The sequence below is a fragment of the Capricornis sumatraensis genome, chromosome 17 (assembly GCF_032405125.1).
Source record: "Capricornis sumatraensis isolate serow.1 chromosome 17, serow.2, whole genome shotgun sequence".
Classification (NCBI taxonomy): domain Eukaryota; kingdom Metazoa; phylum Chordata; class Mammalia; order Artiodactyla; family Bovidae; genus Capricornis; species Capricornis sumatraensis.
In genome coordinates this window covers 70,690,520-70,715,381 of record NC_091085.1, presented here as the reverse complement: position 1 = coordinate 70,715,381, position 24,862 = coordinate 70,690,520, and the positions used below count along the sequence as shown (strand labels likewise).

The following is a 24,862-nucleotide window of genomic DNA, read 5'->3' as shown; positions in this document are numbered from 1 at the left end:
ACAAAGGGAATTTATGTGTGCGTTAGCATCAACTAGGGCTAACATTGCATTTCTGTATCTGCCAGACTTTTCATAGTCTAGAATTGGAAATCCCTCTCCTCTTATAAACATTTTCTGATCGACAATGGCAAGCACATAAAATCAGTAGGTACCGTCACTCAGCTCCATCAGGTGATTACCGGTCCCCAACTCGGTTGTTATCTTTCAACTTTTTTTTTTAAGAATAAAAATTCCACGCCTTGACGTGCTCACATGGATACACCTGCACTGCTCATGACAAGTATCAATATTTTATTGATCACACTAAGCTCTTGGGTGTGGGAGGGGCTCTTGGGTTTTCCTAGGATTTAATTCTGATGAAAATAGATCTGGAGTAATAATTTCTTCTGTTTTGCTTTTTCTGTCTGGGCTGCAGGGGTTTAAGCCGAGCTCCGGAACGGTCCAAGAATTGAATTTCCGCAGCAGCAAGAATGTATGGGGTTACTTCAGCGTGGCTGCGACTGGTGGCTTACACGAATTTACGGATTCCCAGTTTGGGCACTGCTTCTCCTGGGGGGAGAACCGGGAAGAGGCTATTTCGTTAGTATCTCCCTCCCTCCCTTCCTTCCACCCCTTCCTTTGAGAAACTAGAAATTATTAGCCTGTGGCTTCAGACGCAGAGCAGTTAAGGGGATGAAGAGCAGACCTTATCTTAAACACCTTATGCCAAAGTCCAAGAACACATTCTGCCCTCTTCCCTCGTTTGAGACCTGTGACAGCATACATGGAATCAGTTCACCAAGGTCACTGATATTGAGCTTGTTACAGGTTGAACTTGAAGGTGATCCAAAGAATGTTCAAGGTGATTCCAGGAGTTTAAAAGGTGCTGAGTGCTATAGCTTTTTATTTAAAAACAAAAAAAAGGTGCAGGGGCCCTCTTTTAAATTTAAGTCTCTTAAGTAGTTCCCCGAGAAATCCACATTGACAAAGAAGTCCTCAAATGCCAAAACACCTACATCTTTTTAAAAATTAAAGTATAGTTGATTTACAGTGTTGTCTTAATTACGGATGTATAGCAAAGTGATTCAGAGAAGACAATGGCACCCCACTCAAGGACTCTTGCCTGAAAAATCCCATGGACAGAGGAGCCTGGTGGGCTGCAGGCCATGGGGTCGCAGAGAGTTGGACATGACTGAGTGACTTCACTTTCACTTTTCCCTTTCATGCATTGGAGAAGGAAATGGCAACCCACTCCAGTGTTCTTGCCTGGAGAATCCCAGGGACAGGGGAGCCTAGTGGGCTGCCGTGTATAGGGTCGCACAGGGTCAGACACGACTGAAGTGACTCAGCAGCAGCAGCAAAGTGATTCGGTTAAACACATATATGTGTATATTCTTTTTTTAAAATATCCTTTTCAGTTACGGGTTATCGTAAGATATTGAATACAGTTCTCTGCTATATAGTAAGACGTTGCTGTTTGTCCATCCTATAGATAACAGTCTGCATCTGCTAACCCCAGCCTCCCACTCATCCCTCCCCTACCCCCACTCCTTGGCAATCACAAGTCTGTTCTCTGTGTCTGTGAGTCTGTTCCTGTTTCGTGAGTATGTTCATTGGCGTCATATTTTAGATTCCATGTAAAAGCGATATCATCTGGTGTGTTTCCCCTATAACACTCTCCCTGATTTCATAGAGAGTGGAGTTTTCTGCCCTTTAGACTGGACATGTGTTTGATGGGAGGGGGGCCCTCTGGGAAACAGGAGGTGGTTACAGCCAAGCTGGCGACTGCCCTGCGCAGAGTGGGGTACGGGTGTCAGCCATCTGTCCATGCACCCCAGGCACACTGGGCAGCTGGGTGGACAGCTAGAGAATGACTCCTCCTTGGGACACTGAGGGATTTTGACAGGTCCAGCAGGAGAGAGAGTCAAAGTGACTGGCAAGGTTGATAACAATTATAATCACTAATTAACCATTTCATAACAGCTAACATTTACTGATCAGGGACCATGTTCTTTATATGGGTTGTCTCATTTGAATCCCCAAGTACCTGTGAGAAGGCAGAGTTATCCCCCCATTTTCCAGATGAGGACACTGAGGCCTGGGCGGTTTAGTCACTGGCCCAGTCCATGCTGGAGGCTGTCTGATTTGGGACACTCTCTTCTCTACGGTTCTGGCTCACTGGGAGCCATGCTGGAGCTGATGACACATGTGTGAATTGGGGAAACAATCTGTGTGCCTTCCCCTCAAGGAACATGGTGGTGGCTCTGAAGGAACTATCCATCCGGGGCGACTTCAGGACAACTGTGGAATATCTCACCAACCTTCTGGAGACTGAGAACTTTCAGAGCAACGACATTGACACCAGCTGGTTGGATAACCTCATTGCCGAGAAAGTGCAGGTAGAGGGCTGCATGCATCTCCCCTGGGGGTCCCGGAACCACCACCCTCCCCCGGCTCCCTGTGGCCTTGGTCCCTGTGGATACTGACGCACGGAGTCTCTCCCAGGCTGAGAAGCCAGATATCATGCTCGGGGTTGTGTGCGGAGCCTTGAACGTGGCCGACTCCATGTTTAGAACATGCATGACGGATTTCCTACATTCACTGGAAAGGTAGGGTGTAGGGGTACTTCCTTTCCCCTCTTGGGATATGTGTTGTGGCAAGTAAGGTAGACACGTGTGTTCTTTGGGTGCAAATCAGTCACCCCGCAGTCAGTGAACCCCTCCTGTCGTCACCTTCTCCTCCTGCCCTCAGTCTTTCCGAGCATCAGGGTCTTGTCCAATGAGTCGGCTCTTTGCATCAGGTGGCCAAAGTATTGGAGCTCCATCTTCGGCATCAGTCCTTCCAACGTGCTTGCCTCTGTAGAATTCCTCAGATACACCTGGGCTGTCCTGGAAGAGGCTGGATGATTGGGGTGGGGGGACGAGAGGGATTCTCAAGGCCAAGACAGCCGTCATCCTACAGACAGCCACGTACATACTCATGCTGACTTGTGTAAGTTAAGTGACAACAGGCAGGAGTTCAGAGAGGAAGATGTGAACTTGAGAAGCAAAGCAGGTTATAGGTCACCTCTGTAAATGAATCAAGTGGCCAGTGAAATGGACCCCATGAAGATGGCCAGGAGGTCCCTCTTAGGATGGACCAGGGTTTCCCAGCCTCTATACCACTGGCATTTGGGGCTGGGTCATCTTTTGTGGTGAAGGCTGACCTGTGCCAGATGGGACGTTAGCCCATCCAAAGCGTCCCCTCCTCCTCCTCCTCCTCCGGAAGTCAGGACAATCGAGTGTGTCTCCAGATACTGCCATCTGTCCTCTGGGGAGAGGCAGAAATCTCCCTCCCCCTACCTCGCCCCCATTGAAAACCACCGTGATGGGCAAAGGATCCTACCAAAAGGGAACTAGAAGGGTGAAAGGTTTTAGTTCTTGGATCATGTGCTTTTTTAAAAAATATTCTTATTTATTTGGCTGCACTGGGTCTTAGTTGCAGCCTGTGGGATCTAGTTCCCTGACTGGAAATCAAACCCAGGTCCCCTGTGTTGTAAGCGCCGAGTCTTAGCCATTGGACCACCAGGGACGTCCCAGACAATATGCTTTTGAACGGTAATACAGTCACAATATGGGCTTCCCTGGTGGCTCAGCGGTAAAGAGTCTGCCTGCAGTGCAGGAGACCTGGGTTTGATCCCTGGGTCAGGAAGATCTCCTGGAGGAGGGCGTGGCAACCCACTCCAGTATTCTTGCCTGGGGACTCCCGTGGACAGAGGAGCCCGGCAAGCTACAGTCCATAGGATTGCACACAGTCAGACACGACCTAAACAGCAGCAGCAGAGGCCCTGTCCGTGCACTGGTTTCTTTCACAGGCAGGTGGCAGGATTCCCGCGTAAGGACTTTTTCCGAGAAGAAGCAGCATGGAGTTTGCATCTTGGGAAGCCCTTCTAAAATTTCACATCCTGCAGCAAGACCAGTTTCCTTCAGTTCTAAGGGGTATCAGGTTCCTTGGGACTGTCCATCCCTTGACTTTATCAACCAGCCATGGTGATGGTTAGGAGAGGCAAAGAGCAGGTGGCTTTTAAAATCCAGAGAATGGATGGCCACAGAGTTCTTGGTCACTCCTAGACTCACTGCAGGTCTGTCTTCTCTCCCAGGGGCCAAGTCCTCCCCGCAGACTCTCTGCTGAACATCGTGGACGTGGAATTAATTTATGGAGGCGTCAAGTACATCCTCAAGGTAAAGGTCTCTCTTTCTTGGATGTCTCCAACACTCCGGGGGCTCAAGGGAGTTTTATTTCTGCCACACACCACCCCTGCAATGGATTTTCTCATGCCTGCTCCCGGGACTCCCCTTGCAGTTCCATGACCTTGAAACCTATGGGCTTTGGGTACAGAACCCGTAGGCTTGGACCTCATGCACAAACAAGGCATAATAGAGCATGTATTGGTTTCCCACGGCTGCCGTAATTAAGTTCCATAAACCGGTGTCTTCACCAGTTTCACCAGAAATTCATTGTCTCTCAGTTCTGGAGGCCAGAAGTCCAACATCAAGGTGTTGGCTGTGCCGTGGTCTCTTAGGCTCCCAGGAACCACCCCTTTCCTAGCTTCCGGTGGTCGTGGACAGTCCTCGGTGTTCCCTGGCTTAGAGGTTATCACTCCAATTGCTGCCAGCCTCTGGCTTTGTATGGCCACCTGTGAGTGTGTCTGTGTCTGTCTTCATCACCCTGTGCCTGTCTGGGTCTCTTCTCACCTTACAAGAATACCAGTCAGACTGGATTCAGGGCTCACCCTAAGCCGGCGTCCCTCCTTAACTGACTACGTCTGCAAAGACCCTGTTTCTGAGTAAGGTGACATGCCGAGGTTCTGGGAAGGACATGGACTTGGGGGGACACTGTTCAACCCCTCACAGTATGCGAGCAGAACCACGGCTCAAGGGCAGAACCTGTCCCCACAGGTGGCCCGGCAGTCTCCGACCATGTTCGTCCTCATCATGAACGGCTCTCACATCGAGATCGATGCCCACCGGCTCAACGATGGGGGGCTACTGCTATCCTGCAGTGGCAACAGCTACACCACCTACATGAAGGAGGAGGTGGACAGGTGTGTGGCCAGGGACACCCGAGCCAGCTCCCCCACCCGCCCACTGTGGGGTCTGTGTGCAGGCTCAGGCTCTCAGCCAAGGCACCTTCTCCAGGACCTTGTGGGGCTCTTGGGAGGTTCATCTCGAGGGTGGAATCCCAGGCTGCAGGTTGGCGTCCATGGAAGGTCCCTAGGCATCCCTTTTCTAGCAATGTGAACGGATTCATGGCTTCCAGCTCCACAGCCTGTGAGGTGTGCACTGAGTCCCAGCGGCTCCGGGTCTGAGCTGCAGTGTCCACACCCGTTGGAGCAGGGCTGGGAGAAGATGCGGTTATCCAGTTAGGGTAATGGCTATTTATTTGATCATCTGTTGGGTTGGCCAAAACGTTTGCTTGGGTCTTTCTATAAGATGTTATCTACAAATAAACTTTCTGGCCAACTCAATACTTACCCCAGGTGTCAGGCTAGGTGTCAGCAGAGAGCCGTGGTCATGACTGCTGGAGTCTTGTTGGGAAAGAGACACATCGAACAAGCGGATGGCAGCAGGGAAGGTTGCTGTGGGTCAGGGTGGGTGGAGCGTGGGGTGACCCGGAAGCGCTCAGTGTGGGGAGCCTCACGAGACAGAGACCCTGTTACTCTGGGGTGTCTGACCAGCCCGAGCTCACACAATGAAACACAAACCCCTACTCCCACCGCTGAACAGGCAGCAAAGACCCCAGGCCAAGAAGAGTAAAGTGGGGGAGGGATGAAGGTGGGGCTTCCAGAGGCCCCAGACCTGAAAAAGCTCCAGTTAGGGAATGCAGGTTCCTTTCCCAGTCCATGGAAGAAGGCAGACAAGATAGACCCCAGATTGGCTCTTTTTAGCCCGTGTTCTCTCTGCCAAGAATATTTAGGGTGATTATAGGCACCACCCATGGGGCATGCTCTTCCCGGTTCTGTTACAGAAAGTGAAAGAGTTCGTGTCTCAGTCATATCTGACTCTGCGACCCTGGACCAGAGCTCCTCTGTCCATGGGGATTCTCCAGGGAATACTGGAGCTATTCCCTTCAGGGGATCATCCCAACCCAGGGATCAAACCCATGTCTTCCTCACTGCAGGCAGATTATTTACCGTCTGAGCCACCAGGGAAGCGGTTCTGTTATAAGGAGAAGCCTTCCCCTGGGTCAGTATGTATTGAATAATATCGATATTGCTGATCGCTTTCTCTGTGCCAGAGCCTGTTGGAATTATGTAAGGAAAAAGAAGCTAGTTTTCTGCCAGGAAGGGGCCCCACCCCAGCTCACCCCCAGAGTCTTTGGGGTAATTGTCAACACCATTTGGGAAGAGTGGAGTGAGTCGCTCAAACCATCCCAGGGTGATGCTCCCGGCTGCTGTTAGGGAGGGAAGACACTGTCAGAAGCCTGACTCTGGCACCTTGGTAGATGGTGCCCTCCTGTGTCCCCACCACCTCCTTCTCTCTCCAGTTACCGAATCACCATTGGTAACAAGACGTGTGTGTTTGAGAAGGAGAATGACCCCACAGTCCTGAGATCCCCTTCGGCTGGGAAGCTGGTGAAGTACACCGTGGCGGACGGGGAACACGTTGAAGCTGGGGGCAGCTACGCCGAGATAGAGGTGACTGCAGAGCTGGCCCCCAGGGTGGGGCTGCAGCTGGGCCGCCCTCACACCCGCTCCCCAAGGGAGGACCCTCTGGGCAGGCTGCTGCAACTCAAGCCAACAGACCGCCCCTTCCTCCTGAGTTCTCTCGTGCAGATCCCTCAAAGAGCCACTACGTGGGGGGTTCAGCCCCAGTTCCCTGCCTTATTCCATGGGAAAAAAAAAAATCTCAAAAAATGTATACCTCCCCAGCTGATAAATGATAATGACGCTGACAATTAAAAAGTGGTAACCCAACACTTGCAAAGCACTTACCACGTGGCAGGCACCCTTCTAAGCATTTTCTCTGTCTTAATTCCTTCTTTAACCTTCCTGGCAATCATGAGTGGGACCCAAACAGAACCTCTATTTTGCACAGGAAGACATGGGACCCAGGCAGCCTAAGAAACTCACTCAAGGTCACACAAAGCCAGGATTCCAACCTGCTCATTCTCTGCTGCCAAGGAAAAGAAAGAATTTTGTAATGAAGCTGCAGCAGCGGTGGGAGCCCACACCTCTTGGCCTCTTGCTGTGCGCCCTCCGGCTTAATCCTTATCAGTGCCCTATGAGACAAGCCTGTCATTTCCCCACCCCCCATTTTACAGTTAGGGAAACTGAGGCTCAGAGAGCGGACGGCATGTACTAGAGATCACAGAGTGATGGGTGGGGTGCAGGGGTCCAGCCCAGGCCTGGCTGACCTGAGTGACCAAGCTATGAACTTTTGAGCAAAGGGCAGGATGGTCCTGTCTGTCTGAAGCCCATACATGCTAACAACATTCATCGTGTCCACACGGCCAGACTCAGACCAGTTAAAGGGGCTGATGACTGGACTGGAAGCACATTCTTCGTTCCCCAGAGGGTTTTCTCTCTGCCTTTAAGAAAAGGAGCCAGTCATAAAATGTACCTCATTTTAGGAAGATAGGTATCAGTCACCCTACATCCTATGCTTTAGCTGTGTTTCTAAGAGAAAGGCCTTCCTTTGGAAATAAGGAGCAGTTTCCACTGCTGTAAAATGGGCACAGCGAACACCAGCCTCCCTGACTGGCTTTGCAGACGGTAAAGATTTGTGACCAGCGCCGTGCCTGGCACACAATAGATTGTGTAAATGCTGCTCCTCTCTCCCCACTGCACTTGAACTCTGCCCACAGGGTCGTTTTTGTAAGTGACATGGTCTGTGCTCCAGAATTGCTAGTTTGGGGTGACCCAGGCCAGACCGGAGGGGCTCCACCTAAGTAGAAATCACTTCTTTGTGCAAAACAGGTCATGAAGATGACCACAACCCTGAACGTGCAGGAAAGTGGCCGGGTGAAGTATGTCAGGCGCCCGGGGGCTGTGCTGGAAGCTGGCTGCATGGTGGCCAGGCTGGAGCTCGATGACCCTTCTAAAGTGCGCCCGGTATGTGACACCCGGCACAGCTACTCCATGAGCCGGACAGGCTGGTGGCTCCTGGCCCTCGAGCCTCACCCACCACGATGGGCACAGGGACGTGCCTGCCTGTGCCCACACCCTCCTCAGCATCCCACTAAGAGCAAAACCCACGTGCTTCTGATGATCTTCAGGGTCCCCCAGGGGCTGTGTCCCGCTTTCTTCCCTGGCTTCACCCTCTGCCTCCCTCTCCCCCTTAATCACATGCCCTGGACTCCTCCCCCTCGGGGCCAGCTCCCTCTGCCCAGAGGAACCTTCCCCGAGATGTGCACAGGGCTCATCCTCTCATTTCCTGTAAACTGTGATGCAGCCCTCTTCCCCGCAGTGCTTTATATAGCATTGTCATGTCTCCGTGACGTGAAGTGACCTGCCCTCCTACAGTAAGCCAGGCATGCGGGGAGGTGGCTCCCCATTCATGCAGGTAATGTTTGTTTGTTTTTCTCTACAATAATCAGCATATATGCCCAGGAAGAAAAAAAGCTAGAAAAGCATTAAAAAAAAAAAAAATCAAATTGTCTCTTTTCTCCAAAGTATCGTATCAGTTTCATTTGTTTTCTCCTCTTTCTTTTCATTTTTGTCTTTCAAGGGTTCCCAAAGCTAGGAATAGAGTGAGCTTTGTTAGATAACAGGAAATGAATCTGTGTCTACCTTGCGATTCGTTTTAGCAGACGTTTCCCGCCCGGCTGGGTTCTGGAGACAGGAACCCAGCCACCAGTCCCAGCAGGCTCATGATTGCCTATGAGAAAGACAGGCAGATAAATCTTTGTAATTCAGCTCAGTCAGAGGGACCGTCCTTGGCCACTGGCTCTGGGGGTCCAGAGGGAGAAGCAGCAGCAGACTGTGAAGAGAGGAAGCCCTCCAGTTGATCTTGAAGGGCGAGAGGAGCCTGCAGGGCTGGGAGCGGAGTGGAGGGGATGGGAAGCTGAGGGTTCTGGGCCAGCAGAATAGCACGCCCCCAGCTCCCAGGTTCCAGTGCCTCACACGGCCGGTGGTGAGTGGATGTGCTCAGTCGCTTAGTTGTGTCCGACTCTGCGACCCCATGCACTGTAGCCCGCCAGGCTCCTCTGTCCCTGGGATTTTCCAGGCAAGAATACTGGAATGGATTGGCATTTCCTACTCCATATTGAGTGGATATTTGTAAAATAAATTAACAGATGAATGAATGCATGAAGTCAGTGTTGCCCCTTTTAAAAAAAAAAAAAAAAAGTTTGGCCTCACCTCACAATATGTGGAATCTTAGTTCCCCAACCAGGATTTGAACCTGTACCCCCTGCATTGTAAGACAGAGCCTTAGCCACTGGACCACCAAGGAAGTCCCTTTGGGGAGCTTTCTGTTTGAGAATCCTCTAAGGCCAAATATTTATGATTTACAAAAATCACGTACATTTGTATGAGAGTTTCCTAAATTTTCTCTGTGCTAGGCATTCATATTTGGGATTTGAGCAAAGCTGAAAAGAAATAGAAAAATAGGGAGATGATATTGGTTAGAAAGCAAAGCCAAACAAAGCCATCTGTCAGCAAAAATAATCAGCAATAGGAAAAGAATTTTATTTGAGCCAAACTGAGGACCACAGCCTGGAAGACAACCTTATAGATAACTTTCAGGAATCGCTCCCAAGAAGCATGGTTTTCAGCACAGTTTTGTGTCTTGTCACAGCAATGAACATGAAACAAATCAGGAAGCCTTTCCTCTAAGATTAAAAAAAAAAAAAAAGGAAAAGGAAAAAATCAGACCAGTGTGTGGACAGCAAGTCACCATGGCCTTGGCCTCCAGGGAGTCCTGCTAGCCTCAGAGGAGAACCAGCACTGGCATCCCAGGAGGGAAGGCATTGCATCACTGTTTTATTTATTTTTTAGCTTTTTATTTTGTATTGGAGTATAGCCAATCAGTAAGGTTGTGATAGCTTCAAGCAGACAGCAAAGGGACTCAGCCATACTCATCTTTATTTTTAACGTGGACTTTCTGTACTTCTGGTCAGTGTGCTCTTTTCTTTAATAATTAAAGCAGATGTCCAGTGTATGTTTGGCTACAAACAGGCTGCTTAGTTAGCATGAAATTCAAGTTAACTCATGTAGAAGCCACAATGACTTCCCCTGACCTCTACATGTGAACATTTTTTTAAAAAAGGCAATCACATCTAACACTCTCCAGAATTATTTGGAATGCATAATTGATTACGGTATTTACCGAGGGGAAGATTTGGAACCCTCAAACGGGTGTGAATGAGCAGTTTTAACTTTGCAGTAGGATGCTTTCTTCTGTTCCCCCTCCCCTTCGGGCTTCATTCTAACCACACTGTGTGTGTGGCGTACATACCGTGTGTCGGTGGCTCTGCCTTGGCCCTTGGCTGGTCTGGCTCTTTGGGAGGCCACGGTGGTCTTGATCTCTGGCTCCTGTTGTGTCTCATCAGGCTGAGCCGTTTGCGGGGGAGCTCCCCTCACAGCCAACGCTGCCCATCCTCGGAGAGAAACTGCACCAGGTTTTTCACAGCGTCCTGGAAAATCTCACCAACATCATGAATGGCTACTGTCTGCCGGAGCCTATTTTTAGCATCAAGGTGGGTCACGTGTGCAGGGTAGGTGAAGAGCCCAAAGATCCCAGAGATCTTTATTGGGGTAAGAAATGAGAAAGTCTGTCGTTTCCATCAAGGACTTGTTCTCAGGGGATTCCTCAGTTTCACTGTAGACATCAGAGTTCGTTTCTCTCTGATTATACACTGGTGTAAAGGTTACATTGCCTTTGGGGATTCAGTTCAGCTCCACACTGAGAATGTTCACACCGTAAGAGAAGAGTCGATGTGGGTCATCTCTTAAAGAGACAGTAAGGAAGCGACTTTGTCCAGAGACACAACTCTGTTCATCCAGGTTCCCTTTGTCTGTAGAGAAGTAAGTCCTCAAATTTGCAGCCCTCTGTGAAGGGCCTGTGCTGCTGAACTCGACATCAGTAGCTATAAAACCACTGCTCCATCACCTTCTATCCCAGAACAGTCCATCACAGCGATGGTGGTCCTGGTGATAATGGCCAGCTCTAGCCTGGTACACGCTGTGTGCCAGCTACCACACTAAGCACTTAACACTAATTAAGTCATTTCACCTTCCCAACAGCAGGGAGGTAGGAACTCTTACTATTTCCATTTTATAGGAGAGAAAACTGAGACACAGGCTACAAAACTTGCCTATTTCACCCATAGGAGGCAAAGAGGGGGTTTGAACCCTGACCCTCCTGCTTCAGAGTCCGTGTGCTTAGCCCCTATGTTAGGCTGCCTAATTACCAGCATTGCAACATTTTTTTTAGCCTCTGTACTTGCCAGTGTGTGCATGATTTCAAGTTCAAACCTTACAACCACATTACGGGGTTAACAACATTCTCCTTCCCATTCAAAAACCATCAACAGTTCCAGTGACCCAGAAGCAGGGCAGTGCAGCTATTAAGAGTTTCTGAGTTTGCATCCTGGCGTTGCTTCCTACTAGCTGGGTGAGTTTGGGTAACTTAATTAACCTCTCTGTTTCAATATCCTCAAACGGAAAATGGGAGTACCAATTATATCTACTCCCTAGGGTTGTTTCTGAGGATCAAGTGAGAACAGGTCCATTTGGGTCCTTGAACAGCGTCTGGCACAAAGCAAGCGTCCCACAAACGTCTGTGCTTTGCAAAGCCTGATGTCCTGACCCCACACCAGGCTGGCAGTTTGGATGCACAGGATGGGGAGTGGAGCCGTCCCGGTTTGGGAAGCCGGGTGGGTGTTCCTCCCAGTCTGTGGCCGGGGCCGTTCCACCCTGGACTGTTCCAGAGGCTCCCAGGTCTAGACCTTCGGCTGCTAGAGCGCACGGGGCCTGGACGGCTTAGTGTGTCAGGCGACCCCCACCCCGGGCTGGGTGGCTGCACCCACGCCCCCTGCAGGCCTCAGGCTGATGCTCTGGTCCCGCTGCAGCTGAAGGACTGGGTGCAGAAGCTCCTGAGGACCCTCCGGCACCCGTCGCTGCCGCTGCTGGAGCTGCAGGAGATCATGACCAGTGTGTCGGGTCGCATCCCCGCCCCTGTGGAGAAGGCCGTCCGCAGGGTGATGGCCCAGTACGCCAGCAACATCACCTCGGTGCTCTGCCAGTTCCCCAGCCAGCAGGTAGGACCACACCCGCCAGGAGCTCAGCCCCCCATCAGTCTGGACCTCCAGCCTCTCATCAGATCAGGCTTTGTGAGACCCACACCAACAGCCCGAGATGCTGGGGCCTAAAAAGAGTTTTCTCTCACGCCTTCTCTGCAGAATCCCAGCATTTTTCCCCAAAACAGCAGTTTTAGATGGACATAAGCAGTTAACAGTAGTCCTCGGATTTGGAACAGGAGTAGGTGGTTGGTGCGCATAGTCAGCATTTTCCAGAACTACACTGGCTGACGTAAGAGAGGAGATTGTGAGTTTTTCTTGCCGGTGTGTAGTGTTGATTCTTCCTCCTCGGGTTTGTGTAGGGTGACAGTCGTGGGGCTCTACGTATATATCATATTTTCTGAGAATGGAAGCCATTCCCGGGGAGTATCAGAAATCTCTAATAATTCTGCAATGACCTCATTTTGTTCTTTTGGGGGGGTTTGCTTTTATCAAACATGTTAAAGGAAACCTACATCTGGAAGAGTCCTCTCTTTTTTATTTTCATGCCCTTGGTCTGGTGAGAAGGGCTTCCTTGCACCATTACCCCCCACCCATGAGTTAGTAATTTGGGGAGCTCGAGGTCAGTGTAAGTCAGCTTATTCCCAGAAGTCAGCTTCTAAGTTGGAATATTGTTCGGCCATAAGAAGGAATGAAATGATTCATGCTACCCTGGGGATGAGCCTTAAAAACTTGATTCTCAGTGAAAAAAGCCAGTCACAAAAGCTCACGTTGCCCATTTCCATTTATATGAAACGTCCAGAGTTGGCAAATCCGTGGAGAAGAGACGGTAGATTAGTGTTTGCCAGGGGTTCAGGGCAGGGGTGAGTGACTGCCCACGGCTCTAGGATTTCTTTGGGTAGTGATGAAAATGCTCTAAAATTAGTGATGATGGTTGCATATTTCTCTGAATATAGTACAAACCGCTGAATTAAATAGACACTTTCAAAGGAAGGAGGGGAATATGATAGCGTATGAATTCTAGCTCAACTAAGAAATAATGAAAACAAAGCTCTCGAGGACCCCAGTGGAGAATCATACATGTTGGAATCTTCTGGGAGTTTGTTATTGATGCAGGTTTTTCATTCGAGGTATTTTTGTTGCCAAATACAGTATGCCAATAGCATTCAGCCTAGTTGTAAAAATAGGACCCATCTGGCATCCTCATGCGCCCTGGTGTTGGAAATTCCCTTCTCCTCTTTCCCTGGAGTGTTTGTGAAGAGGGATGGTGTGAACATGCATAAGTCTTTGTGTGATTGTTGTCGTCCCGAACCCTTTAGTCCTCAAGCAACACGTTGAGTGGGGCACACAGAGCTGTTTCTGGGGGGCCAGAGGGCTTTGGGTTAGGGTTTTTGAATGTGTGGGAACCTGTGGTGGGTGCTTCCAGTGACTTCTGTGTGGTAGACAGATTGTGTGGTCTGAGTGGCCAGACCTATACTGTTTTCCCGCTCAGATAGCCACCATCCTGGACTGCCACGCGGCCACCCTGCAGCGGAAGGCCGACCGGGAGGTCTTCTTCATGAACACCCAGAGCATTGTACAGCTGGTCCAGAAGTGAGTCCTGGGCCCTCCGTGGGATGTGGTGGTCACACTTTCTCATCCACGTGTTGCCCCAGGGTGCTGCTATCTGAAGGGCAGGCTCAAACCAATCGACAGTGCCTGGGGTCTGAGACCCCAGTTCCAGCCCTGACACAGCCCTGCCTAACAGAAGAACAAAGCAACGTCCTTTACTTCCAAGTCTCAGTTTGCTGGTCTGTAAAATGGGAATTAAAAACACTTCACATGCTGAATCATTTTGCATTACCAGTAGATTAACTTTTGTAAAGTGCTGAAACACAGCAAGTCCTCATGGTAGCTTTGCTTATGAGACAATGGAATGAAATGATTTAGTAAGCTGTAAATGATTATAGAAATTATTCTTGTGATTTTGGGGGATCCTTGCAAAGGAGGAATTGGTAAAGAACTTGTTCAGTTGCTCAGTCATGACCAACTCTCTGCGACCCATGGACGGCAGCACACCAGGCTCCTCTGTCCTTCAGTATCTCCCAGAGGTTGCTCAAATTCATGTCCGTTGAGTTGGTGATGGTTAGATACCGTCTCATCCTCTGCCACCCCTCCTCCTGTTGCCTCAATCTTTCCCATCATCAGGGTCTTTTCCAATGAGTCAGCTCTTCACATCAGGTGGCCCAAAGTATTGGAGCTTCAGCATCAGTCCTACCAATGAGTATTCAAAGTTGATTTCCTTTAGGATTGACTGGTTTGATCTTGCTGTCCAAGAGACTCTCAAAGAGTCTTCTCCAACACTACAATTCAAGCATCAATTCTTCAGTGCTTAGCCTTCTTTATGGTCCAACTCTCACATCTGTACATGACTATTAGAAAAACCATAGTTTCAACTATACGGACCTTTGTCAGCAAAGAGATGTCTCTGCTTTTCAATACGCTGTTTGAAGTGAAGTGAAGTGGAAATTCCTTAGTCGTGTCTGACTCTTTGTGACCCCATGGACTATACAGTCCATGGAATTCTCCAGGCCAGAATACTGGAGTGGGTAGCTCTCCCCTTCTCCAGGGGATCTTCACAACCCAGCGATTGAACCCAGGTCTCCCGCGTTACAGGCGAATTCTTTACCAGCTGAGCCACCAGGGAAACTCAATACGCTGTTCAGGTTTGTCATAGCTCTTCTTTCAAGAAGCAAGCGTCTTTTAATTTCGTGGCTGCAGTTGGCGTCCACAGTGACTTTGGAGCCCAAGAAAATAAAATGTATCACTGCTTCCGCTTTTTCCCCTTCAATTTCCCATGAAGTGATGGGACCAGATGCCATGATCTTGGTTTTTTAAATGTTGCGTTCTAAGCCAGCTTTTTCACTGTCTTCTTTCATCAAGAGGCCCTTTAGTTCCTCTTTACTTTCTGCCATTAGAGTGGTATCATCTGCATATCTGTGGTTGTTGATATTTCTCCCAGCAATCTTGATTCTGGCTTGAGCTTCATCCAGCCCGGCGTTTCGCCGGGTTAAATAAGGTGACAATATACAGCCTTAGGCATACTCCTTCCCAATTTTGAACCAGTCAGTTGTTTCATGTCTGGTTCTGTTACTTCATGACCCACATACAGATTTCTCAAGAGTCAGGTAAGGGGGTCTGTAGTCCCATCTTTGTAAGAACTTTTTAAAAGAATTTTAAGAACTTGTATTTTGCCTTACCTAGCTCTTGAGCAGGGAGAACTATTCTGATAGAAAGAACAGCCCTTTTGTATGAAAACCCTACCCAGCAAGAAAGCTTTGCCTTCTTGGACAGAATTCAAACATTTTCAGACTGGAGTGAGTTAATTCAGCACATATTAGCCACGTGCCAAAAACTATACGAGGTGCAGAAGACAGATGGCTATAGGAAAATGCCCTTCTTTTCAGGGCACTCCTTGACTTGTGAGGACTCATACTGACGATATAGGGTTGCAGCGGAGGAAGGAGATTTGCGTCTGGATTCCCCATAAAGTGAGAGTTCCATAGCCAACGGCTAATCCTTTCCCCAGAACTCTTCCAGCACTAACCCTAATCCATCCTTTTTTAGTATAGGACAAATGACCAGTAGGTATGAACAAATGATAAATGAATCAAATTCCCTACAGGTTCTTTTTTGTGTTAAATATAAATCTCAGAGGTATATCCTATATTGTGTGTGTGTGTGTTTTTAAAAATCACATTTGAACACAGGAGCCTTTTTGGTTCGTACTTTCTTTTAACGTCACTTGCTGATGCTGGGGCAGTGCCAGTTTCAACTTTCCTGAAACTCAGAGTCCCATTCCTTATGTTCTGAAATGGTTTAGAAGAGGAAATAGTTTAAGGAACCTCCAGGTTACCATTTGGTTTTAAAAGGAAAGTGAAATGTACACAGGGATCATTTGGTAAATGTCTTTCAAGTTTTATTTTTCAAATTGTCTTTATCCATTGGATGGTTAATTGAAAATATTTGTCTTCACTCATTCATGCAAGGCTGACCCCATTCAGCATCCCAGCTCTGTGACTGTTTTTCCTTCTCTCTGGGGACCTCTGGTGGGATGTGTAACCTTGGGCAAGTCGTCACTCTCTCTGACTGGCAGAGTTAGCACGGATGGACCAACTCACGCATCCCTCCCAGACCTAAGGATTAGAGGGTGCAGCCTCCAGATTCTTTTTTAAAAATATTTATCTATTTGTTTGGCTGTGTCAGGTCTTAGCTGTGGCACACGGGATCTTCATTGCGTCATGAGGATCTTTGCTTACGGCTCACGGACTCTCTAGTTGTGACGCACGGGCTCAGCAGTCGCGGTGTGCAGCCATAGTTGCTCCACAGCATGTGGGATCTTAGTTCCCAGATCAGGGACTGAACCCATGTCCCTTGCATTGCAAGGCAGATCCTCAGCCACTGGACCATCAGGGAAGTCCTCCTCCAGATTCTTTATTAGTGTTTTCTCTTCAATGCTTTGGCCACCTGATGCGAAGAAATGTCTCATTTGAAAAGACCCTGATGCTGGGAAAGATTGAAGGCGGGAGGAGAAGGGGATGACAGAGGATGAGATGGTTGGATGGCGTCACCGACTCAATGGACCTGGGTTTAAGTAAACTCCGGGAGTTGGGGATGCACAGAGAGGCCAGGCATGTCGCACTCCATGGGGTCGCAAAGAGTCAGACACAACTGAGCAACTGAACTGAACTCAACTCCTTTTTCAAGTCTTGAAAGTCCTGCTGGAGACAGCAGGCACCCCAGGACACGGAGCTGGTCACTCAGCGGCCTTCTCCTCCTCCCCAGGTACCGCAGCGGGGCACGTGGCTACATGAAGGCGGTGGTGTTGGAGCTCCTGCGGAAATACTTGCTGGTTGAGCACCATTTCCAACAAGGCAAGAGTCGCCACCCCAGGCACTGGTGATGAGTCCACAGGGGCCGGGGCCTGGAGCCTTACCCCACATGGCTTCTTGTCCCCTGCAGCCCACTACGATAAGTGTGTGATAAACCTCCGGGAGCAGCTGAAGCCAGACATGTCCCAGGTGTTGGACTGCATCTTCTCCCACTCACAGGTGGCCAAGAAGAACCAGCTGGTGATCATGCTGATTGTAAGCAGGAAAAGGCGTCCTCTCCCCACAGTTGGACAGGACTCCACCGGCTTTCCCTGGAAAGATTCTGGTAGCCAGATTTTAAAATACTTCATACCAAACTTTGTCTTGGGTCTTTCCTCTCTTATTTATTCCTTTCACCACGCTGCACAGCTTGTAGGATCTTCCCTGACCAGGGATTGAACCTGGGCCGTGACAGTGAAAGCCTGGAATGCTAACCTCTAGGCCACCAGGGAACTCTCGTCTTAGAAAACCATCAGCCTGGCCGTTGGACAGTGCCTGCGTTCCATGCTGTCCTTGGAGGCACAGGCCAGGGGAATGATAGAGACTGATGTCACCACCATTTGATAACACAGACCAAATCAAAATTTGGGAGGCCGAGAAGGTTGAGAATAATTTCCCATGAGATTTCTTCAGCACAGACCTGCTTGTGTGCTTGTGTATGTGTGTGAAATGTTAATACGTTAAACAAATTTTTTGATGATAGAAACAAAATGTGGGCTCATTCTAATTAGGGACATGCAGAGGTTGAAAAGAATGACCCCCCCCGCCCCGGCCCCACCATCTGGTGACTGCCTGGAGAACAGCCTGGTGCGGGGGTGGGGGCGTGACGCCCAGGTATTCAGGGTCCCAGCAGTCACTGTTCTGTCTTAGCGGGTATTGAGGGAGCATCGACTCAGCCTTTCCTAAGCCCTTCTTGCATTTAGGGCGTAGGAGTAGATGCAAAGACTGGTCCCGCCCAGCCCTGGTCTCCAGCAGAAAGGTCCCTTATTCCAGAAGCAGAGAGGAGGGTTGCCCATAGGAACTAGCATCCCTGCCTCGTTGGCAGGTTTCACCTCTATATCTTCTCTCTGGCAGGATGTCTCCAGGCCCTAGATGCTCCCCCCATGCCAAGGCTCCTAGAGTTGGCTTGCACACCCGCCCGAGAGACTCACATAGCCCTTACTCTTTGTTCATACCTGCTTCTGTTTCCCCTCATCCCTCTTCTCTGAAACTGAGCCCCTTAAGTCAGGCAGAGACGTGCAGAGGAAAGTGTGAGAGGGCCTAAGAATAGGAGAACCTTGGGTTCAAATATGACTCTGCCTTGCATGTGCTTGGTAGCCTGGGGGCAAGGCACATTGCCTCTCTGAGCCTTAGTTTTCTCATCTGTAAAATGGGTATCATATAGTAACTTCTCAGTGGTTAAAGGACATTTGAGGAAATGAAAGGGTCTAGTTGCTTGCCTGGCCACAGTAAATACTTGTTACCTGCTGGCCATTAATAGTGATGCAGGCAGAGACTTGGTTCTGTTTTCCCTTGTGCCAGGAATTTAGGGCATGTTTTGGGGTGGATGCATGGGTGAGTGAAAATGCAGTGGAGAATGGTGGAGGGTTTATGTATTAGACTGGGGAGGTTGGCGGGGGCAGCTGGACCCCCAGCCAAGGGCCAGTGAGTGCTGGCCTGTCTCCTTCTGGTGGAACAGAAGATTCCCTTGGATCTTGTTTCTGTCCCCCAAAAGGATGAGCTCTGTGGCCCAGACCCATCCCTGTCCGATGAGCTGACCTCCATCCTTGACGAGCTGACGCAGCTGAGCAAAAGCGAGCACTGCAAGGTGGCCCTCAGAGCCAGGCAGGTAGGCTGGCTGGCTGTGGTCCCTGCCGCACCCGGGGCTCACGGGGCGCTGTCCTCCACCACACCCAGCTCCCTGCATGCACAGCCTCTCTGCTGCAGGACCGGCCCTTGGCATCTTCCCTGGGAGGATGGCTAACCCCAGCCCCTCCATCCCCTCCCCCCACAGGTCCTGATTGCCTCCCACCTCCCCTCCTACGAGCTGAGGCACAACCAAGTAGAGTCCATTTTCTTATCTGCCATCGACATGTATGGCCACCAGTTCTGCCCAGAAAACCTCAAGGTGAGGCCACCTGCATCCTTCCACGTTGCACAGAGCACACGCCATGGCCCAAGTGGGGCCTGGGGGTGGGCAAGTGGGCTCTCCCTGCCCTCCATGGGTTGGCGCTCGGATGCAGGGCACAGTCACGAGCACCAGTGGTTAGTTCAGTGTGGCCAGGGCTGCGTGAGGGGCCCAGGGGCAGCTCTGAAAGAGGTTGGGTCCTGCAGGATGGATGGCAAGGCAGCAAGGCTCTCTCAGGAGGCATGATGTTAAAACTCCACATGTGATGGAGCTTATTGGAAGCTGCGAGCACTCACATGGCTGGGTCTTGGCTTCATTTTCCCAGGGCCCCCTCTTCACCCCCTAAATCTGCCTCATTCGCAAGCTTCCAGGCACCCCCTCTGTGGCTAGAGCTGGGAACCCTGGGAACAGTCACCCTAGAACCGCCTGCACATTCAGGTCTCATGGGCCTGGGGCCTGGCAGCATTTTGTGATAACAACACGACCAACCTACCTTCCCTGCCACTATCCCTCCCCTCCTCTGACTGCTGGTTGGAATTTGTTAGCATTCCCCTTTCCTTCTTCATTTCCCTTTCCATTTCCTGTAGAAATTAATACTCTCAGAAACAACCATCTTTGATGTGCTGCCCACTTTCTTCTACCATGCTAACAAAGTGGTTTGCATGGCATCCTTGGAGGTAAGTGAGTGAGAGGTCCCTGGAACAGCTTCCGTACTGACCAGTGCTGGTCCTGGCATCCGCTGCCTGCACTCCACATGCCTGACCCTGGGCCATGTGCCTGGCAAACATGATCTCAGCATTTTCTCTCCAAGGTAGGTCCTTTTACTTACACCCATCTCACAGAAAAGGGAATGGAGGCTCAGAGAGGTGAAGCAGCTTGCTCAAGGTCACACAGCTAAGAAGTGAAAGAGCCAGGATTTATATCAAGTCTATCTTAGTCCAGTAACTCAGTTGGTAAAGAATCCACCTGCAATGCAGGAGACCCCAGTTCAATTGCTGGGTCGGGAAGATCCGCTGGAAAAGGGATAGGCTACCCACTGCAGTATTCTTGGGCTTCCCGTGTGGCTCAGCTGGTAAAGCGGGAGACCTGGGTTCGATCGCTGGGTTGGGAAGATCCCCTGTAAAAGGGAACGGCCACCCACTCCAGTATTCTGGCCTGGAGAACTCTGTGGACTGTGTAGTCCATGGGGTCGCAAAGAGTTGGACGTGACTCGGCCACTTTCACGTCACTGCTGTAGTCCAAAGTTCTTGCTGGTAACCCCAGCTGTCTTGTGTGTTATTCCAGCCTCCTCTGGCACAGGCACAGTTAAATACTAACCCCCCAAGGGCCAGGTCCAAGGCACTTCATCTAAACTTTTGATTCCTTGAGCAACGAATTATGGCAACATGTAAAAGTTGTCTACTAGGGAAGCTCATTAGACACTTAGTGTCCAGAGTTTTATTGAGAGCTGGTCACATATGCACCAGAGAAAGTGATGGCACCCCACTCCAGTACTCTTGCCTGGAAAATCCCATGGACGGAGGAGCCTGGTAGGCTGCAATCCATGGGGTCGCGAAGAGTTGGACATGACTGAGAGACTTCCCTTTCACTTTTCACTTTCATGCATTGGAGAAGGAAATGGCAACCCACTCCAGTGTTCTTGCCTGGAGAATCCCAGGGACGGGGGAGCCTCGTGGGCTGCCGTCTCTGGGGTCGCACAGAGTCGGACACGACTGAAGTGACTTAGCAGCAGCAGCAGCACATAAGCACCCTCTGCTTGGCACATACCAAAATTCCAAACTCCCAGGAAGAAATCATATGCTCAGCATAAGTCATACTGTTTGCTTAGTTAATGCACTGCCAACCATTCTTCTCTGGGAATGGTGGGAACCCTCCCCAAATCCAAGTTCTCACATGCTAGCCAAGGGCCAGCCTTGCAAGCAGCAATTTCAAAGGATAGCAGTTAATCCGCGGATTCCCTATCCAGTAAAAAAAATTCCCAATGCTTAGTCTTCAGAACTGTGCTGTCTAATATGCTGGCCACGTGTGGCTTGTGAGCACCTAAGATGTGGCCAGTCTGACTGACCTGTGCTCTAAGTGTAGGATACACACTGGATTCCAAAGACTCAGTATGCAGAAAGAATGGAGAATATCTCAGTTTTTAAAAAATTGGTTGCCTGTTGAAATGATAATATTTTAGTTATTAGGGATGAAATGAGGTATGTTATTAAAATCATCTTTACCTGCTCCTTTCAAGTGTCTACTAGAAAATCTCAAATTAATTTAAAACTGCCTCCGTGGCCTGTGTTATATTTCTGCTGGACAGCATTACTCTGTAGCAGGAGTCAGCAAACTATAGTCTGTGGGTCACATCTAGCCCCCTGCTCAGGTCTGTAAATAAAGTCTTGTTGGAACCCAGCCACGCCCACACATGTACATATTGTCCATGGCACAAACCCGTGGCTCTCACAGTGGGAGCTCGGAGTGTCAACTACTGGACCATCAGGGAAGGCCCTACAGCAGCAGAGTTGAGTAGTTGTGATTTGCGATAAAGATGATATATTCCACAAAAGCCTAAAATATTTACCACCTGGTCTTTTGCAGAGGAAGTAGCATCCTGAAGAGTGAGCGCATTTACTCTTCACTGCTTTCAGTTCAGTTCAGTTCAGTTCAGTCGCTCAGTCGTGTCCGACTCTTTGCGACCCTATGAATCGCAGCACGCCAGGCCTCCCTGTCCATCACCAACTCCCAGAGTTCACCCAGACTCACGTCCATCGAGTCAGTGATGCCATCCAGCCATCTCATCCTCTGTCGTCCCCTTCTCCTCCTGCCCCCAATCTCTCCCAGCATCAGTCTTTTCCAATGAGTCAACTGTTTGCATGAGGTGGCCAAAGTATTGGCGTTTCAGCTTTAGCATCATTCCTTCCAAAGAACACACAGGGCTGATCTCCTTCAGAATGGACTGGTTGGATCTTCTTGCAGTCCAAGGGACCCTCAAGAGTCTTCTCCAACACCACAGTTCAAAAGCATCAATTCTTCAGCACTCAGCCTTCTTCACAGTCCAACTCTCACATCCATACATGACCACAGGAAAAACCATAGCCTTGACTAGACGGACCTTTGTTGGCAAAATAATGTCTCTACTTTATAATATGCTATCTAGGTTGGTTCTAACTTTCCTTCCAAGGAGTAAGCGTCTTTTAATTTCATGGCTGCAGTCACCATCTGCAGTGATTTTGGAGCCCCCAAAAATAAAGTCTGCCACTGCCTCCACTGCTCTGCTTTAGGGATCGTGTTTTGGGCTTGTCTCTGGGCTTTCTCAGGTGCAGTCTGTGCTTCTGTCTCATTAGGTTTACGTGCGGAGAGGCTACATCGCCTATGAGCTAACCAGCCTGCAGCACCGCCAGTTCCCAGATGGCACCTGCGTGGTGGAATTCCAGTTCATGCTGCCCTCCTCCCACCCGCACCGGTACAGAGTGGTACCCACCTGGGGAGGGGGTGGCTTATGTTTCTTTTCTCCCTGACCACTGTAGTCCTGTCTCTGGAGGCACCCAGCAGGGATGTCTGGGAACCGCTGGGGAGACATTAGGCACGCCGTTCCCCAGCCTGGCGTCTCTCCATGTCTCCATTCTCTTTTCAGTAGCATGGAGATAACCCCATGCCTGCCTCCTAACTCTGCACTGTCTGGGCTGGTAGGCGCTACCTCCCTGTGGGATATTGAAATTAAAACGCATCAAAACTAAATTAAAAATTCAGGTCCTTGGTCACACCAGCTCACGTGTGACTTGCGGCTGCCATATTGGACATTGTGGTTCTAGAACACTCCATCAATGCAGAAAGTTCTGTTGGACAAAGTTGTCCAAGACCCTGATGAAGAATGAGGCACAGACAGCATTTAGGCCCGTGCCTGGCACACAGAAAGTTGATGAATGGTGAGGATCCCTTTGATGACCGTGACGGATACTGTTGTTACTGTCCGATGGCATGACGTGTGTCAAGTCCTATGCTAAGAGCTTTCACACTCTCCTCTATTCAGTTTTATTCCCCATCCCACAAAATAAAGATTGTCACCTTTGCCCTGCTGAGAGAAAAGGGGACTGACTAGGGGCTTGGGATCATTTTGGGGTCTGTGAGAGATGTGGTATAAGAACTTTTGAACTTGCGCCCTCCTGAGGAGGCAGTCTTTGCCTTTGTTTGTGTTATTTATTTGGCTGCACCGGGTCTTAGTTGCGGCACAAGAGAGCTTCAGTCTTCACTGTAGCACGTGGGGTCTTTAGTCGTGGCACGTGGGATCCAGTTCCCTGACCAGGGATCAAACCCAGGCCCCCTGCATTGGGAGCGCAGGGTCTTAGCCACTGGACCACCAGGGAAGTCCTAGAATTCTTTGCCTCTGGAGCTCTTTGTTGCAGCAGTTCAGCGCTGCTCGGAAAGAAGACTGGGGTAGTCACTCACACTTTGTTTCTTGGAAGAACCCACATGAGTGTCCTGGTCATGGTTGTGACCCTTAGTATATATAGACACATGGCATTATTATCAGTCAGGGAGACACTGAGGACCCTGGAGGGCTTCCTCGACCATCTCAGGCCCTGGCTGTTGCTGTCAGCTAGAAGGGCCAGGAGCTTACCCGGGACCTGTGGCCTCAGCTGCCCCACGGCCCTGTTCTTCCAGGCCTCTGGGAAGGTCACAAGGGGTGACATTTCACCCCCCGCCCCAAGCCAAGCCTGACTGGACCCTCCACACCTGTGTCTGTAAAACTAGGTGTATTGTGACCATAGGGGAGGTCAGGTGAGAGACCAGCAGGACTGAGGTCCAGGCCCCTGGTGTGCTGTGCATGGCCAGAGGGGGATCTCTCCCGCTATCCCTTCCACCTCCGATTCTAAGCCCCGCTCTTTCAGAAGACTCTGTTGTGGGGCTGGCTCACCGAAGCTTCCAGGGCAGGAACGGCTCTTGGGGCTGGATCTGCAGGCGGCTCCCTCACCCCCCACCTCCCACCCCTACTGCAGGATGACTGTGCCCATCAGTGTCACCAACCCGGAGCTGCTGAGACACAGCACGGAGCTCTTCATGGACAGTGGCTTCTCCCCCAAGTCCCAGCGAATTGGGGCCATGGTCGCCTTCCAGAGATTCGAGGATTTCGTCAGGTACCCAGCGGGGCTCAGTATCCCCAGAACACCCCAACCACAGGGCTTGAGCGTGCTTCCCCTGAACCCCCACCTGTTCACTGTACACGCAGGTAGGGGTGGCCTGGACACATGGCTCAGGGACTTAATAATAATAGAATAATATAGCATCAAAAGTGTGAGTTTTCATGTCAGCACCTCCTGCTTTTGAATACTGTCTCACCCTGCTTCTTGACTATAAGACTCTGAACAAATGCTTTCTCTCAATACCTTTGTTTTCTCATCCGTATAAGGGGTACAAGAGGACTTTACTTCATAGGGTCACCATGAGATGATACATTAAAAATATTGTATTTAAACCGTTGTTAGTATGTAGATAACATGTTCAGAAATGTCAGTATCATTCCTCTTTTAAAAATATTTGTGTATGTATCCAACCGTGTTGGGTCTTCGATGCGTCATACAGGATCTTTTACTGGAGCACACGGACCCTCCAGTTGTGGCGCGTGGGCTCCATAACACTTGAGATCCTAGTTCCCCGACCA

At 50.0% G+C, this 24,862-nt stretch overlaps 1 protein-coding gene across 1 annotated transcript in view; it reads left to right on the top strand.

Moving 5' to 3' along the window:
- The window catches only part of ACACB (acetyl-CoA carboxylase beta), a 98,254-nt gene that overhangs the window by 38,435 nt on the left and 34,957 nt on the right, over positions 1-24,862 (top strand). The window contains exons 12-28 of the mRNA XM_068989602.1: positions 416-579; positions 2,228-2,378; positions 2,485-2,588; positions 4,118-4,199; positions 4,917-5,062; positions 6,505-6,655; positions 7,937-8,071; positions 10,513-10,659; positions 12,034-12,222; positions 13,694-13,794; positions 17,026-17,114; positions 17,203-17,327; positions 18,826-18,939; positions 19,105-19,218; positions 19,806-19,895; positions 22,548-22,666; positions 24,201-24,338. Coding sequence (XP_068845703.1) covers positions 416-579; positions 2,228-2,378; positions 2,485-2,588; positions 4,118-4,199; positions 4,917-5,062; positions 6,505-6,655; positions 7,937-8,071; positions 10,513-10,659; positions 12,034-12,222; positions 13,694-13,794; positions 17,026-17,114; positions 17,203-17,327; positions 18,826-18,939; positions 19,105-19,218; positions 19,806-19,895; positions 22,548-22,666; positions 24,201-24,338 — 2,159 coding nt within the window. The remainder of the gene's footprint in view (positions 1-415; positions 580-2,227; positions 2,379-2,484; positions 2,589-4,117; positions 4,200-4,916; positions 5,063-6,504; positions 6,656-7,936; positions 8,072-10,512; positions 10,660-12,033; positions 12,223-13,693; positions 13,795-17,025; positions 17,115-17,202; positions 17,328-18,825; positions 18,940-19,104; positions 19,219-19,805; positions 19,896-22,547; positions 22,667-24,200; positions 24,339-24,862) is intronic.